Source organism: Heloderma suspectum, chromosome 2 (genome assembly GCF_057233095.1).
Source record: "Heloderma suspectum isolate Gila_16-S chromosome 2, 16-S_ref, whole genome shotgun sequence".
In the NCBI taxonomy this organism is placed as follows: Eukaryota; Metazoa; Chordata; class Lepidosauria; order Squamata; family Helodermatidae; genus Heloderma; species Heloderma suspectum.
In genome coordinates, this window is record NC_139459.1 from 133,129,789 (window position 1) to 133,146,428 (window position 16,640).

The 16,640-nt window shown below is 42.9% G+C and overlaps 1 protein-coding gene across 3 annotated transcripts in view; it reads right to left on the reverse strand.

Moving 5' to 3' along the window:
* HOOK3 (hook microtubule tethering protein 3) overlaps window positions 1–16,640 on the reverse strand; it is a 161,783-nt gene that overhangs the window by 22,692 nt on the left and 122,451 nt on the right. For all 3 annotated transcript variants that reach the window (XM_084834799.1, XM_084834798.1, XM_084834800.1), the window contains 5 exons: window positions 15,329–15,412; window positions 13,425–13,588; window positions 11,933–12,073; window positions 6,400–6,601; window positions 1,939–2,049 (listed from right to left, as the gene is read on the reverse strand). In XM_084834799.1, the coding sequence (XP_084690925.1) occupies window positions 1,939–2,049; window positions 6,400–6,601; window positions 11,933–12,073; window positions 13,425–13,588; window positions 15,329–15,412 (702 nt within the window). The remainder of the gene's footprint in view (window positions 1–1,938; window positions 2,050–6,399; window positions 6,602–11,932; window positions 12,074–13,424; window positions 13,589–15,328; window positions 15,413–16,640) is intronic.

The window sequence follows — 16,640 nt, forward strand, 5'->3', positions numbered from 1 at the left end:
ATAGGCTATGGTCCTGGAAGAAGGGGGGAAACCCTTCAAATCGGAAACACTTTCCATGAGTGGAGGATATTAAGTATACATCAACGTCAATGTCAATATCATCATCCTATTAAAAAATGCTATGCCCTACCATCATTGTGATGGGTATTTCCTTGCCTCCTGTCAATCTGTGAAGGAGAGCAAGGCAGGAAAATGCATATCAAGTATGTTAATACAGAGGGTAAAAACAGCACACTAGTGAAAGGGAGGAACACTTAACAAGGGGCTGCCATTTTTAGCCATAGGCCAGTGTTCTATAATGTACTTCTTGTCTCTAAGAACATAGGAATGTAGACAGTCACTTTGCTGAAACCTGGTATCTATTTCTTTCACACTTTGATTTTTAACATCAAAACAAAATATTAAAAGTGTGAATGATATGTAGGTTGAGAAATGGCCCAGTCAGGTCCCCCTATACCATGGTGGTGGGATAGGAGCATCAGTGTGAAAACAGGAAAAAAAAAATAAGCATGCTGAAGCATGTTTAAAAGTAACTGAGTTTCTATCTAAGTAGCAGTAGACAAAGGTGAAGGGAGAACCAAGACCAGGCTTTGATATAGTACTAGTAAATATAGGGCAAGTCAAGCCAAGGGGAGAAGGCAACGTGGGGCGGATGAAGTAAAGGCTCTGCCGAAGAACAGTTTTTCTGGGGAAAAAAGTGCCTCAAAAGGATATGGGAGTCAAGGACTGGATAGTCGGTAGCAGTGTACAAAAACATGACACACAGAAGTGGGAAGAAAGACAGCCAGCAGAAAAAAATAAAAACATGTTTGCGGAGTGCAAAGGACACAAACAAAAAGTGAGCCTCAAAAGAGAGTATGGACTAGGAGCAAGATGTTGATGCAGTGCACAGACAAGAACACCCTCATTGTATAAATCCTGTTCCAGTTAATGCAACAATTGCTTTCCTGCCTGAGGTTGTGCAAGTACTCTTCTGTATCATGTTATATACTACATCAGGAGCAGGGGAAAAAGCAATTTTAATATTTTAATAGGAAAACGAGACAACAGGAAAAAATGCCAGCACTGAGGAGATTGCCTGAATGTGTGTCAGAAGGAACAGAGGGATGAGCTAAATGTGATACCTAGGTGAGAGGGCTGGAAAACAAGGAAGACAAATGCGTCACAAATAGTGATGGAAAAGCACAGGAGAAGAAAGGATTAAGGTGGATAGGTGAAGATTTCAATTTTCACAATGTGAACTTTGAGAGAGGGAACACAACATCCAGTAGATGTCACACAGCAAATAAAAGGGGTCACACAGCAAATAAAAGGGATCACATAGAAGATGAAAAATCAGGCATTGGAAATTAGAGCGCTGCATTCACATACTCCCTTCCTCCTCCCCACTGCCTGCTCTGCTTAATTAGATACTTTTTTATTTGTGGCAAACCATAGTTTGCCACCACATTTGAACTTGTGCTTCCCCCCACCCCCATCCCCTGCCCCCCAAATCAGCAAATAACTAAGTGGAGCATGTGAGAGAAGAGCATGGTTTGATCAAGGTTTGATCATGGGCAAACCAGGATTTTACATTACATGTGAACTGACACATGAAACAGTGAAGGAGCACTACAGGTAAGAGACTGGAGAGCAGGACATGAAGGACTACACAAAACTGAGTTAAAACAGGTAAGAGAAGACACACTAAAAAAAAAGAGCTGTGTCCTGGAAACGTCAAGTGGGAGAGGAAGTCAATGAATAACAAAGATGGAAGGCAGGTAAAGAAGAGCAAAGCTAAGAAAAAGACTCTTAGAAGCATTTGGGCAACTTATTACATTACACAGGCATAATAGGATAAAGACATTTAACCTAAATTTTAAAAAGACATCAGTTACCAACTTTTAAGATATAAAGATGCTTCTAGTAAGAATGGAAAAGCAACATTTACATACGTACATCTTTTTCTTTTTGCAGACTGTCTACTTTTTCTTTCAGCATCTTGTACTCAAATTCTAATTTGTCTGCTTTCTTGGATTCTTCAGACAATCTATTCTGGAGTTCAACTACCTGTAAGAGCAAGAATGGATCACCAGTCACCAATATTAGAACAAAACGTATTACTCTTGGTAGAGCCAATGGGCACATTTGGACAGAATGATAAACAATTTTATCATTAAAAGAATTAGCCTAGATAACCCTTCGGCTTGCTCACTACCCCCTACTCCCCTCTATTCTTCTGGCACAGCTACAACGTTATCAGAAGCTTTCACTTCTGACTTCAGTTAACCACAATTTAGTGTTACGTCCAAACTGTAAACTGGTTTATTTTAACTATAGTTAGATGAAATAAGCCAGCTTCACAACTCATGGTTTGGAATGCAGAGATGACTCGGGCGGTTGACACGATCGCGCCCAAGCGCCCTCTCCCTCTGAGCAGAGCCCGGCCAGCTCCTTGGTATACACCTGAGCTGAGGGCAATGAAGCAAGAGGGGAGACGGCTAGAACACAGGTGGAGGAAAACTTGTGCTGAGTCTGACCGAACACAGGTAAGAGCCCACTATCGAGCCTACTCTGTGGTGGTGAGGGTGGCAAAGAGACAGTTCTTTTCCACCAGCATTGCATCTTCTCAGTGTCGCCCGGCGGAGCTTTTCCGAGTGGTTCGCGGCCTGTTACATTCTGGGCCAGGGAGAGAGACGGTAGAACCCTCGGTAGCACGCTGTGACGAGTTTGCGCGGCACTTTGAGGATAAAGTCACTCAGATTCGTCATGAATTGGACACCACCATTAATGCAGTTCCATTGGTAGAGGCGTTCAGAGCACCGTCTGGTCCAGTTTTATTGGATGAGTTTCAGTTACTGAGGCCTGAAGATGCGGACAAGGTGCTTGGCCAAGTCCGATCGACCACTTGTGTGCTTGACCCTTGCCCTTCATGGCTTATTAAATCAAACAAAGAGGGGTTGTCCGGCTGGGTCCAGGAGGTTGTAAATTCCTCCTTGAGAGAGGGAGTGGTGCCTGCCACTTTAAAAGAGGCAGTAATTAGACCACTCCTGAAAAAGCCTAACCTGGACCCAGAGGATATTAACAATTATAGGTCAGTGGCCAACATCCCCTTCCTGGGCAAGGTGCTTGAGCGGGTGGTTGTAGGACAGCTCCAGGCACTGTTGAATGAAACGGATTATCTAGATCCATTTCAATCGGGCTTCAGGCCTGGTTTTGGAACAGAAACTGCCTTGGTCGCCCTGTGGGATGACCTCTGCCGGGAGAGGGACAGGGGGAGTGCGACCCTCTTGATTCTCCTGGACCTCTCAGCGGCTTTCGATACCATCGACCATGGTATCCTTCTGGATAGGTTGTCTGGGTTGGGAGTTGGAGGCACTGCACTACAGTGGTTCCGCTCCTACTTGGATGGCCGATTCCAGAAGGTGGTGCTGGGGGATTATTGCTCTGTGCCATGGCAATTGTGCCATGGGGTTCCACAGGGCTCTATTCTATCCCCCATGCTGTTTAACATCTACATGAAACCGCTGGGGGAGGTTATCCGGAGGTGTGGGTTGAGGTGCCATCAATATGCGGATGACACCCAGCTCTACCTCTCTTTCTCATCAAAACCAGGTGAGGCAGTGGCTGTTCTGAACCAGTGCCTGGGCATGGTAATGGACTGGATGAGGGCTAATAAACTGAAACTCAATCCAGACAAGACGGAGGTACTGTTAGTGGGTGGTTCGTCTGCCCGGCTAGGTGATATTCAACCTGTTCTGGAGGGGGTTGCACTCCCCCTAAAGGATCAGGTTCGTAGTTTGGGGGTGCTCTTGGATCCAGAACTGTCACTTGAGGCACAGGTGAACTCAGTGGAACGGAGCACTTTTTATCAGCTTAGGCTGGTATACCAACTACGCCCTTATCTGGACAGAGATAGCCTAGCTACAGTTATCCACGCTCTGATAACTTCTCGTCTGGATTACTGCAATGCGTTATACGTGGGGCTGCCTTTGAAAACGGTCCGGAAACTTCGGCTGGTCCAAAATAGGGCAGCAAGATTGTTAACAGGGACTGGCCTGCGAGCTCATATTACGCCAGTACTTTTCCAGCTGCACTGGCTGCCAGTCCATTTCCGGGCCCGATTCAAAGTGCTGGTGTTAACATTCAAAGCCCTTATCGGCTTGGGGCCAGGTTACCTGAAGGATCGCCTCCTCCCATATGTGCCTGCCCGGACCTTAAGATCATCATCAGCGGCCCTTCTCCATGAGCCCCTGCCAAAGGAAGTGAGGCGGGTGGCTACTAGGAGGAGGGCTTTTTCTGTTGTGGCACCCCGGCTCTGGAATGAGCTCCCTAGTGAGGTTCGCCTGGCGCCTACATTGTACTCTTTTTGGCGCCAGGTGAAGACCTTTTTATTTTCCCAGGCATTTTAGCTTTCTAAATTTTTATCTTTGCTGTTTTAAATCTGTATTTTAAACTCCTGTACTGCTGCTAGGTTTTATTGTGGTTGTATTGTTATATTGTGGTTTTAATGTTCTATATATTTTAAATTGTTTTATTGTGTGTTGTTTGGTTTTAGTTTTTGTGAACCGCCCAGAGAGCTTCGGCTATTGGGTGGTATAGAAATGAAATAAATAAATAAATAAATAAATAAATAAATGGTTTAAAGTTGGCTTGCTTAAACTAACAGCAATTAAAGACCAACCACAGTTTGTCTGGATTCAGACATAACACTCAGCTGTGGTTAGTCTGAAGTGGAAGCAGAAGGAGGAGTGCACAAGCCAGAAGCTTGCCTAGAGTCATTGTTATGTCCAAATGCAGACAGTACATCTATCTGGGAGACCTACATTAAAACTTAAATAGTCATCTACTATACTGTCTACATTATGATAGAATCGTGATGATAATAATAGGTGCCCAAGGGTTTCAGAATAATACTCACTTCATAGAAAAGGCCACATATCTTTGCTAATAAGGGAATAGAATCAATTGCTTATTTTCACCCCATGACCATGTAAGCACTCAATATAGCCATCTTCCACTTCATTAAATTACTAAGCTGAGATAAAATGTAATTCCTACTCAATCTGTTGTTTCACTGGTAGTAGTACCAGCAGATATAGAGAAGCTGGTATTAATAGACAGGAAATCGGTATCCAGCTACTGTCTCCTTCAGAATTATCCCAAGATGTAATCCAAGATAGCAGCCTGATACTGGAGTCTTGCAACCTGTTCCCCAAACACAAGCTGCATATATGCAGTTTCATCTCAATTCACTCATCAGTTCTCCTCAACTTACTGGCTTAAGACTTTTACACCTGACATTTAAAAATAAATTGCAATGTTTGTTCAGCCCTATCACAGACATCTAAGAAAGAGAAGGTGCTGTTTCCCCAAAACACATGGAGAAAAAAATCAGATGGTTGATCTGGCAATGAAGGATAAAACTGTGTATCAAAAATGTTGTACACTGGAAGCTTTTTTGGAATATGGTCCCACTTTATTTGAACTGCTTTTTGCATGCCCCTTTTTAATTCCGCATTAAAGAAAATTCTAGACACACTTGTCACAAAAATCTACCTCATTCATTTTCTGTTACAGGATACTGCCTTTGGGGAAGATACAGGGCATTAAATAACATGGTTGATTATTAAAGTCTTGATAAGAACTGGCAGTTTAATGGAGATATGCAAGAAGGCATTGTCTCTTAACAGACAACAACTTACAATAAAAATGGTTAATAATGGTTGAAGTAATTCACAACTACAGCATTCATCACATCTTCTGTGCTATAGAGGAACTGTGTAACAGATATATCTCTAAAGAAATAAAGTGCCTGTTAAAAGAACTCTTAATTGACTTTCTAACTCCTTGTCGATGGAGTCAAACCAGCTTCATATAATGATCCAGAGGTTATGAAGAGAATATAATGTAACCATTTATTCTATCAAGGTTCATCGGTATTTGGACTAATTTATATTATCGTTTTGTAGTTGTGTTGCAATGCTTTCACTGTATTTATCTTTTTAACCAAACATTCATCTAAGGAACTCAAAACAGCAGATACGGGGGTTCTCCCATTTAATTCACAAAACTATACTGTCTGGCAAGTTGGGCCAGTCACATTAACAGCCTAAAGTTACCCAGTGAGCTTTATGGCTGTGGAAACCTAAACCTAAGCACCCCCAAAGGAAGCTCTCTGTCCATTACACTATACTGCTCTTGTTGTTGTTCAGTCGTTCAGTCGTGTCCGACTCTTCGTGACCCCATGGACCATAGCACGCCAGGCCTTCCAATACTGATCTTACTGTATGTATAGTTAGTTAAATGGTCTATCAAAGAGGAATTTTCTGGCCATATGTTTGGGTATGGAGACTGTGCAAGTGACCTGCAAGTGACAAACAGTTCAGCAGCTGCAATTTCTCTCACTTGTCTCCTCACCTGTCTCTTGTATGTTTCCAGCTGACTGCGGGCTGCATTGGCTTTCCTCAACTCTTCTTCTAAGCTTACAGTGTTTTGCATGTACATTGTGTTCTTCTCCTCCAAGAGTTTCACTTGCCTCCGTAGATCCCCAAGATCTTCCAGCTTCTTTTTGTACGATTCCACCTGGCTTTCTAACTTGGCCACTTTGTCAGAGGAATGCCTGGAGGAAAAGGTATCTCACAGATTCAGTAATTTAGAAACCCTTTTCAGAATGCATTCAAATTCATTTAGAGCAAGGGTAGGTAACCCCTGGCCTGTAGGGCAGTTTAACCCCACAAGGCCTCCCTACCAGGTCCACAAAGGCCTCCACTGAGGCCCGTCCTTTAACAGGCACTACATGGATCCTCGTTTGAAAGCTCCTGAGGGAGCCAGCTACACGCACTCCTCATTTCTCCCGATGAGAAAGCAAGAGCTGCACCCACAGCCTTTTGAAGGGGGAACTCTCTCTTTGCTGCTGGAGCAGTGGCAAAGAGTGAGTTGCTATGGCTCTCTGTGGGCACACACATGCATGCGTGAATAAATGAGGAATGAGTGGGCAAGTGTGTGCTAGGGTTGCCCGCCAGCAACAGAGGTGGCTCCAACCACTGCTGGTATGCTCGCCCGCCCCCCCGGTCCTTCACCTGAGACCTCTTGCCAAAGAAGATTCCCCACCCCTGATTTAGAGTATTTTTTAGTTGTTCCTCAGCCAAAGCTCTCAGACCAGCTTACAAAGAATAATAAATAAAACAAAACAAAACAAAATAAAATAAAATCACAATATATCAGCAATAAAATCCCAGCATCAATCTTAGATTCTAAACCAAACAACTTAAAAGGCATAGGCAAATAAAATGTTCCTTAACACCTGACGCTGTAAGGAAGACAAAGATGGTACCAGGCCAGCCTCCCTGGGGAGGGAGTTTCAGAGGTGAGGCACCACAACCAAAAAGGCCCTGTCTCCAGTTAGCATTCAGTACCTGCCTTACTTCAAATATTGAGAAGACTTGGAGGCAGACCTTAAGTGTCCAGGTGAGTTTATGCGGGAGGAGGAAATCCATTAGGCACTTTGGTCCCAAGCCTTTTTGGACTTTTTAAATGTTAAAACACAGGACTTCCAATTGTGTTCAGAAGTCTCCAGGGAGCAAATGTAACCATTTCGAAATTGGCAACATATATTCCATATAGCCCATTCTAGTTAGTACTGTGCTGAAAATTTCAATTCTTCCATTTTTGGCATGGGGGGGGGAATGAAAATTCTGGCAAAATAGGCTGGGGGAGGTGAGAATTTCAAAGAATTTTATCCTTGGGGAGGGGGACAGGGTTTCCACATACTTTTTAAGAGCAGGCAATTCTAGAGGGGACTTCTTTCCATTTTTTTAAACACCCCCTGCACTTGCAGAAGCCCAGGACTCTTCTCCAGCCCCGCAGCTCTTTCTGAAGTCCCAGGAGACCATGTGACCTCACCCTCTCCAATAGGCATTCAGGAAGAACTCCTGGCTGAAGAAGAGTCCTGAGATCTTGCAAGTGCAGGGGGTGTTTTTTAAAAAATAAAAAATAGAAGACCCCTCAAGAATCACCTACACTTTAAAAAGGTATGTGGAAACTGTCCCCCTCCCCAAAGAAAAATTTCTCTGACATTCTCCCCCTCCGTGCTAGCCGCCTTGAGTTCCTTGCGAGAGGGAGAAAGGCGGGGTATAAATGCAATAAATAAATAAATAAATAAAGAGGCAGAAAAAACAATGCCTCTTTCACAGGGAGAGAAGTTCCCCAAAATAGGGGGCAGGATTCAGAATAGCACTAGTTCTAGTAAATAAACGTGCCGCTGTATTTTGTACTATCTGTAGTTTCCAAACAGTCTTCAGAGGCAGACCCAAGTATAATGCACTGCAATAGTCTAAACGCGTTATTACCAGACCTTAGATAACTGTGGACAGGCTCTCTAGTACACACAGTACAAGTGTTAAATGCTACCTATTTTATGCCACCATCAGCAATAATGTTTGAGAAGACTATTCTACCTAGAGCTGAAGGATGTTTTTTTTTTTTAACTCTCTAATTTGCTTAATCATATTTTTATCCTACCCCTGTATCCACACAACTCTTTACGGTAGGTTCGGCTGAGAAGTGATGACAGGCCTAAAGGTCTCCCAGTGAGTTTCCCAGTGGGTGATCAGGAATTTGAACCTGGAACTCCCAGTCCAAATTGAACACTGACTGCTGCACCACACAGCCCTTCTTGCCTGCTTCCCCTCTTTAGCTTTTCCTGCCACCTTTAGTTGTCCAATCAACCTATCAAAACTTTCATCTTGTCCTTTTATTCATATGTGTGCGTATCTATATCTATACACACACAGAGCTCAATGAACTCATCCATCTTCACATAATCAGTGTATTACCCTTTGTGACTCAAGCTTCCTCTATTTCACCAGTGCCCCCTTTATGTTATGTAGTCACTCCCTTAACACACACATGCACACACACCTCACCCTTAAATAGGTGCCTACCCTCTATCACAAGCAAATTCTCTGCTACAAACACCCTTCGCATTCACCCCATACTCCTGGAAAGTGCTAAATACCTACCCTGCATAATGGTTTAATTAAACTGGCCACTGTGCCTGCAAGGATGGAGGCTGAAAATTAAAGGCATATGAAGCCAGAACGAAAGTCACACAGCGCCATTATGCCTTACCACAGCTTTAGGCATATCATTATCTCCTCCACCTCTCTTCTCTGTACCCTTCCCCAATTCAACATTTATCTTTCAGGAACTTTGTTATCCTATTCCTGTCCTCATGGTTTCTGCAGAAAAGGTACAAATGAATACCAAATTTGCTTGAATGCTAACAAAGAGACATCTGTCTACCAGTTTGTACTAAGGAAAGGAAAGAGATGGAAATAATAAACTGAGGCATAGGCAAGGGAAGGGAAGAAGAATGTTCAAAGACAACATGAATAGATAACTCTGGGCTTCTTCACCACAAAGTAATTGTTCAATACTTACAGACTGGGTTTGCACAACACAACAACCCGCCATGGGCAGCTATCCATGGTTCATTGTCATGTTGTCCAAACCTGGAGCACTTTCTGCAGAGTGGCTTACTCTTCGGGAACAAGCTATGCTGAGAGTCCATGGCTTATTGTAGGGTTATTCTTGCCCATGATGGGTTATTGTGTCCTTTCAACCCAGGAGACCAATTGCATCATGAATTATGGCACCTGGCTACAGAGCCGCTTAGCAAGAGCAGCAAAAAAGCCCATGCCGCTCGGTTTTCACAATCTCGCCAGTGACCGCCCCTGCACTGATGTAAAAAAGGCACTTGGAAAGACTCAACCCCCAGCGGGTTTTTTTTTAAAAAAATGGTACCTCAAAAATGCACAATTGGGGGGTCATCTTTTTTATTTTATTTTTTGTCTGTCTTTTGCAAACCTTAGAGGGTGGCAGAACAGGAGGGAGCAAATGAGGCACCAGCAGTACTTATACCCGCTCACCCCCCAATGACTAACTCCATCCCATGCAGCCGCCTTCTCAGGTTTTTTTTTTTTAAGCTGTCAAGAAACCAGAGCAGCCACAGCAGTAAGTGCTCCAAAAAGGAGCCATAAAAATGCGGGGAGTTAATATCTCCCCTTTCCAGAGTAGCTGGCTACTTGGGGAAGTGTTGAAAAGGTGGGGGACACTGAGAAATATCAGTCCAACATTTTAAAGCAAGAAGATCAAGTCAACAAGGGGGAGCTATTGTCCCCCTTCCCTTTTGGTGCACTTAATCTCTTGGCCATTTTCCCCCATTTTTGGTGCTTCTGAAGTGTGGCACTGGGTCCCTTAGTAGTATTTCTCCCCCGGTCCTTCACAACTGTGCACAAATTAGCTGACAGGCAACCTCATCTTGTCAATTTTCTTGTTACCTACTCCCATTCCCTGCTGCCTTTGACAGCTGAAACAGAGAAGGAAATTGACCAGGCAAGACTACATATATTGGACAGCCCTAACAGCACACTTGCGAAAGATTGACAAAAATAATAATAAAACAATTGCGACTCCAACTGAGAATTTTTGAGGCACCGAAAAATAACTTAAAAGCTGGTGAATGAAAAGGAGTAGCGATCAGAGCGACCCCAATTTGGGGGAGGGGGGGGATTTTTGAAGGACATTTTTTTTTTAAGCCAGCAAACAAAAAGGGGGTAGTAATCAGAGTGGGGGAGACAAGATGGTTTTTGCCACAAAGTCCCCTGGGATACATGCTGTAGTCAGCTGGAGGACCAAGGGGGAAGGAGGGGGAAAACAAGCCACAGCAAGCCCAATCGTCTGTCAGGTATACTGTGGGTTGTTCTGCGAACCAACCCACCGTGGCTTATACGCGTGACGTGCAAACCCGCCCACGGTCTAAGGACCAAGAGGGAAGGAGGGGGAAAACAAGCCACAGCAAACCCAATCGTCTGTCGGGCATACTGTGGGTTGTTCCACGAACCAACCCACCATGGCTTAGCGTGACGTGCAAACCCGCCCACGGTCTAATTTTTTATATCGCCTTGCTGATTTTTCCCACTGCTATATCACTAGGAACTTAATATACACCAAGTCTTCCTTGCAAGAACAGATTATTTGTAAATCAGTAAATAAGTAACAGATGAAAAACAGTCTGGGCATATGTCCCCCTTTCCCCCCCTGAACATCTAATCCTAAGAATGCAAAACCTCCAAAGTTTGCTCTCAGATCCAGGAAAAACAATCTCACTCCATCAGTCCCTGGACCAATAGTTTGTTTTGTTTTTTTAACGTAACTGACATTTGACTGAACACCAATTATTCAGCCGAACACTATAATAGTGAGATAGCCCACTATGGAGAGCTTTTGGGGAGGTGTGGGGGAACACCAGGATTGCTACAGCCTGTTTCTGTTGAAAACAGACCAACTTTTTCATATATTGTTTAAGGTACAAAGTAAAATATTTTACATGTACAACTAAATGGTAGGGCAAGTCACAATCTCTCAGCCTAAGTCACAATTTTAATTGTGTACTGGTCAGCCGAGATTGGTGTCAGCTCTCTACACGAGCGCGCGCATGCGAGCGCACACAATGCACGCACATATTTTATGAAGTGGCCAAATGAAGGTAGATACAGCCAGTATCCTATCTGAGAAAACTATAGGACACATCCTGCAGGAGAGATGGGATCTAGATGTAGAGGAATCATCATTCCCCTATGCATGCAAGGGGGATGATGACCGATGCCACATATTGTACCTTTTTCTGACGATACGATATTAGAATCTATTAGAAATATGAAGCACACATCCTAAAGCAGGGTTAGAGAACCTGTTTCCCTCCAGATATTGTTAGACTTCAACTCCCATCAGCATAGCCAATGGCTAGGGATTATGGGAGTTGTAGTCCAACAACATCTGGAGGCCCACAGATTCCTCAACCCTGTCCTAAAGGGTGAACCACCCAGGGAGCGTTGGCTATTGGATGGTATAGAAATGTAATAAATAAATAAAATAAGCACTGATTTACCTTAGTACATCCATCTCATCCTTCAGAGACTGAGCTTCTTCAGCTAGATTTGTTAAATCTTCATTCTGTTGCCGCAATTCTGCAATTTCCTTTTCTAGCTCTTCACAACGAATTCGATAATCATCCTTTGCTGCTTCCAATCTGTAAGAGGACACCAGAACAGATTAAACCAAAAAACAGCAGCTTCTAACCAGGATATACAGTTCTTCCTCATTTACTATCTACTTTAAGCCATGGAAAACAGAAAGCAAGGATATGACACAACTGATACGAAGCACTTTAACTGAAGATAGTATTTAGTTGACAACTAGTTGTGTTTTTTAAGTATCTCCCCACCCAACTAAGTACTGTGATCAAAACTCAAAAATAGTGTGCTACAGAGTTGGCACACTCAAAGTTCTCAGGAGCCATAGTTTCATTTATGGAGAACACACATTCAGGCATTGCATACAAAACCAAAAGAGTAACGTAACATTAAGGGTGCAGTCCTATGGACTGCACTCTCAATAGACGGAAAGCTCTATCCTTGGAGTCCTCTCTCTGTCCAATGCCCTGTGAACAAGAGCCAAGGATGGAGACTTTTACAGCTTCTTGTTCCCCCAATTACGTTTACTGCTTGATGGGCTGTAGCAAGCCTATCTTCAAGTGAGCAGGACAAGCAACAGAAAGGTTTGTGGACCCAGCTGATCCATGCCTCTCATCTCCTCCTCTCCCCACCCACTAGATCACCCCCTTTCCCTCTCCACTTCCAAGGTTGCTCTTGGGACCTTGGAAGAGAAGCTGCCATGGTGCTTTCCGCAGCACCCGAGGGTAGGGGGAGGGATAGATGAATCCACACTCAGATTCCCACCCCTGAGGGCACAGTCTCAGGGATGGGAATCTGTACCATCCTATAGCTCTTTAGATGGCGTCTGAGGAGCCATAAGATTGCTCTGTAAAGTGCCTAATTTCTCTCACATATATACATACAATATTTTCTTTCTTTATCGTAAGGAAAGATAAGGGGCTTGACACAATTACCCTGTGATCAGGTTCCAGCCCATGAGCTGCCAGTTAGGCTGCACAGCAAGTCCAACAGATGGGAACAAATCCAAGAAATCAGAGAAGAGACTTTAATAATTTGCTGTCAAGGTTAGCAAAGGAAATAATTATTTTTGTCAATACCACATTTGTACCAGGTTTTCAGTGGAAAATTCAATTGTTTTCATTCTCAATTATTTTTTTAACTGTAAAGGATTTCATGATCTCTGATCTAAAAAAAATACTGAAATCATTGAGCTCCCCATTTTACAAGTCTTTCCTTTGTGACAGAGGAAAAACCCAGAAACCATCCATCTAAACATGAAGGTATTAAATATATAAATAAATTAGTTAACATAACAGGATCTACTGTATTCTAATAGCAAACAAAAATGAAATATGAATTGGGAACAGTTTTCCAATATAGAGCGGCTGCCAAGTTTAATATTTTATGCTATCATGAAACACTTACCTGAATGTTTCCTCTTGGAGCTGTTCCAATTGTGTCTGTAGCTGCAGATGTCTACGTCCTGCTGGGCTGTTGGGATCTTCTATTGAATCAGGCTGATTCAAGCGTTCCATCAAGACCTGGTTCTCTGCTAACAAACTACTTTTCTCCTCTTGCAGTGCAGCAACCTGTTACCAAAATGCAAACAAACGATGTATGGCTAAGAAAGTATTTTGGTACAACTAAGAAGACTAAAGAGAACCAGTGTAATGGTTCAGGGACAAACTACAAGTTACATTAAGATATATCTGTCAGGCCCCGGCTTCAGCACTGCAGTGGGCCTTGTAATTTAGAGCCAAGATTTGATCAGAAGTAGCCTGGAAGGGCATGGGCCTATTCAGCCTCTGAAATGCCAGAGTCTGTGTGAGCTTGTCTCTGTCAGTGTCCTCAGAGGAGAACCAGGGGGAGTCACCCCACTCTCCGTCCACCTGCTGGTCTGGCCTTGGCAGGCAGGGAGGCTGGAAGCTGTTTGTGAGAACCTGGCAGAGGTGGGGTGGGGTTTGCAGATGGGTTGCCAGGTTGAAGCGTCAATGCTAGAGGACTGAGTAGTGATGCCCTGTTTAGACTGAGGCCTTGCTGAAAGGCTAAGTCTATGTGCCAAGGGATCCGGATGGGGTGTTTTACAGTTGGGCCTTCCCTTTTAAGCTGATGCAAAGGCAAAGAGACTTTGCTAGGAACATCCCATCTTCATTGCCTGAAGCCGTCTCTATTTGGATCCAACATTGTCTGGGCTTTTGGAGGCACTCTGCACATAGACTGTCCCTTAATTGGAACTTTTATTTATTTATTTATTTATTTTGTTTTGTTTCTATACCACCCAATAGCTGAAGCTGTCTGGGCAGTTCACAAAAATTAAAACCAAAGAGCACACAATAAACAATATAAAATATATAAAACATTAAAACCACAGTATAACAATACAACCGGAATAAAACCGGAATAAAACCTAGCAGCAGTGCAGAGATTTAAAGCAGCAAAGCTAAAAGCTAAAACTTTGGATTGCTGAAGACTTGCCATGAAAAGTACTGTGAGGCTTTTCACAGACTTGAACTCTCATTTGCGGTGGGTTGTGTGTCCTTGTTGTCAGCTCAGTGTACCGGCAAGCTGGGTTTGATCTACGACTTTTGGACTTTCCTCTGCCTGGACTCAGGCAGCATGGAGTTACCAATGTGAAAACAGTGGCATGGAACTCCTCGCATGTACAGATTTACCCTTCCCTTGGTCTTGATAGGCCTCGACTATGTAGCCTGGAGTTATCAACAAAAGAGTCAAAGTTGGACTAACTCTCTGTGGGTGTGGTTTTGTTTAGGCTTTTCAAGAATTTACCCCTTTGATTGCCTGAGGGATCATTCCAGGAATCATTCCCACTCCTTGTCTGGGGTTTGGAACCCTTTATGGATTGCCTAGGTTAGATACACCAGGAATCCCCAGTCCCTTCCCTTGTGTTCAGAGCCATGGAGATGGCAATGGGGAAACCACATTGATGAGAAACTCAGTTATGGTGGTAGTGTTTAGCTTTGGACTGTTCTGTAATTACATAGAGCCTATAGCTTCTGACCACCACCTATATGATTTCTGAAGAGTGTACCCATTAAGCTTCTGTCGTGGGATTTCCTGCAATAAAGAAATCTCACTGATATAGGTGTCTGGTGTCAGATTGCCTGTGCATGTGTGCTGGGGGGACTGGAAAATCTGACAATATCTTTGCCAGTACCAGCTTAGTTTAATACATGACTGATGATTTTTTTTTTTAAAAGACAGCAATCACTATGATGTGTTCTACAAGATATTTACGTTCTATAGTCTGATATTAAGAATTCTGAATTGCAAATTGTATTTTAAAGCGTACTGTGCAATAGCCCACTTACCTGCATATCCAGTTCATGGCATCTCTGAGCAATTTCTTCTTTGGTTGCTAAGGCTTCATTTAATTCTTCTGTTGTTTTCTTCAACTGCATTTTTTAAACACAATATATGTTCATTTACTAAAAACAGTATGATGCAATAATTTTTCTAGGGCTGTGATCCAAAAAAGTCATTCATGCACATGTAAAAGAGCTGTGCATACAGTCATCATTTACTTTGTCCATTTATCTGTAAAATCTCCCAGTCCCAGAAAGGCAAAATACTTGTTTCTTAGGGGTTGGGAACTGTTGAAGAAAGATGTATGTGTCCACCAGATGCACATGGTCCCTTTATTCATACACAAATGACCTCTTTAGATTAGAGTGCACAACTATAACAAATTGGCTTATGACATTATTTTTTAAAGGGCAACTACTATCATGGTTCACCCACAAACACTAAACATAAAAAGAAATATAAATATTATATATATTGGGCCATACAGCCTCTACATGCCAGAAGGAATATTATGCACAACATTTAAAGTTTTTTCAAAACCACTTTTCTTTATAGATGCAGGGAATGAATTGCGTCCATTTAACTCTTTTGCACATAACACAAAAGACTGGGAAATGAAACACAAGGATTAGACAACAAAGGTAAAGCCTGCATAGGTCCCTGATTCTATTCCTACTAGGAGAAACACTGTGCTGGCTTCTTTGGGAATGTGGGTGGCTGCCTTATACCAAGCAAGACTATTTGTCCATCTAGCCCAGTATTGTCTACTCCAACTAGCAGCAGCACTGCAGGGTATCAGGCAGAGGTCATTCCCATCACCTGGTACTTGGTCCTTTTTTTTAACTGAAGACACCAAGGATTGAACTTGGGACCCCCTGCATGCAAAGCGTGTTGTTTACTGCCAAGCTACCAGTTCCTCCCCAAACAAGTAGAGAATGGTCTCGGCATTTACCTGTTTGCTATAAAGGAACACCCTGCATCAAGCATTCATTATAGTTATGATGGACACACCTTCCTTTACAATCTCTCTCTGATATTAACAAGAATGGGCAACAGCACTCAGAATGAATACTGACCAATGTTCCATCTAAGGCTGGGAAATATTTCTCTCATGTTAAATAAATTACAAACATTCACACACACAAAAGTTCAGGGCATTTTCAAATATTTTTCTATGTTAAACTGCTTCTGCTTACTTATTTCACTCAGTGAATTAAGGCATATGCTATCCAGGTACAAATGCTCCATTTCTTTTAAAGTATCCTATGATGTCATATCTATGACCTTGAGACAGAATTATTCCATAGTTAAAAGTAC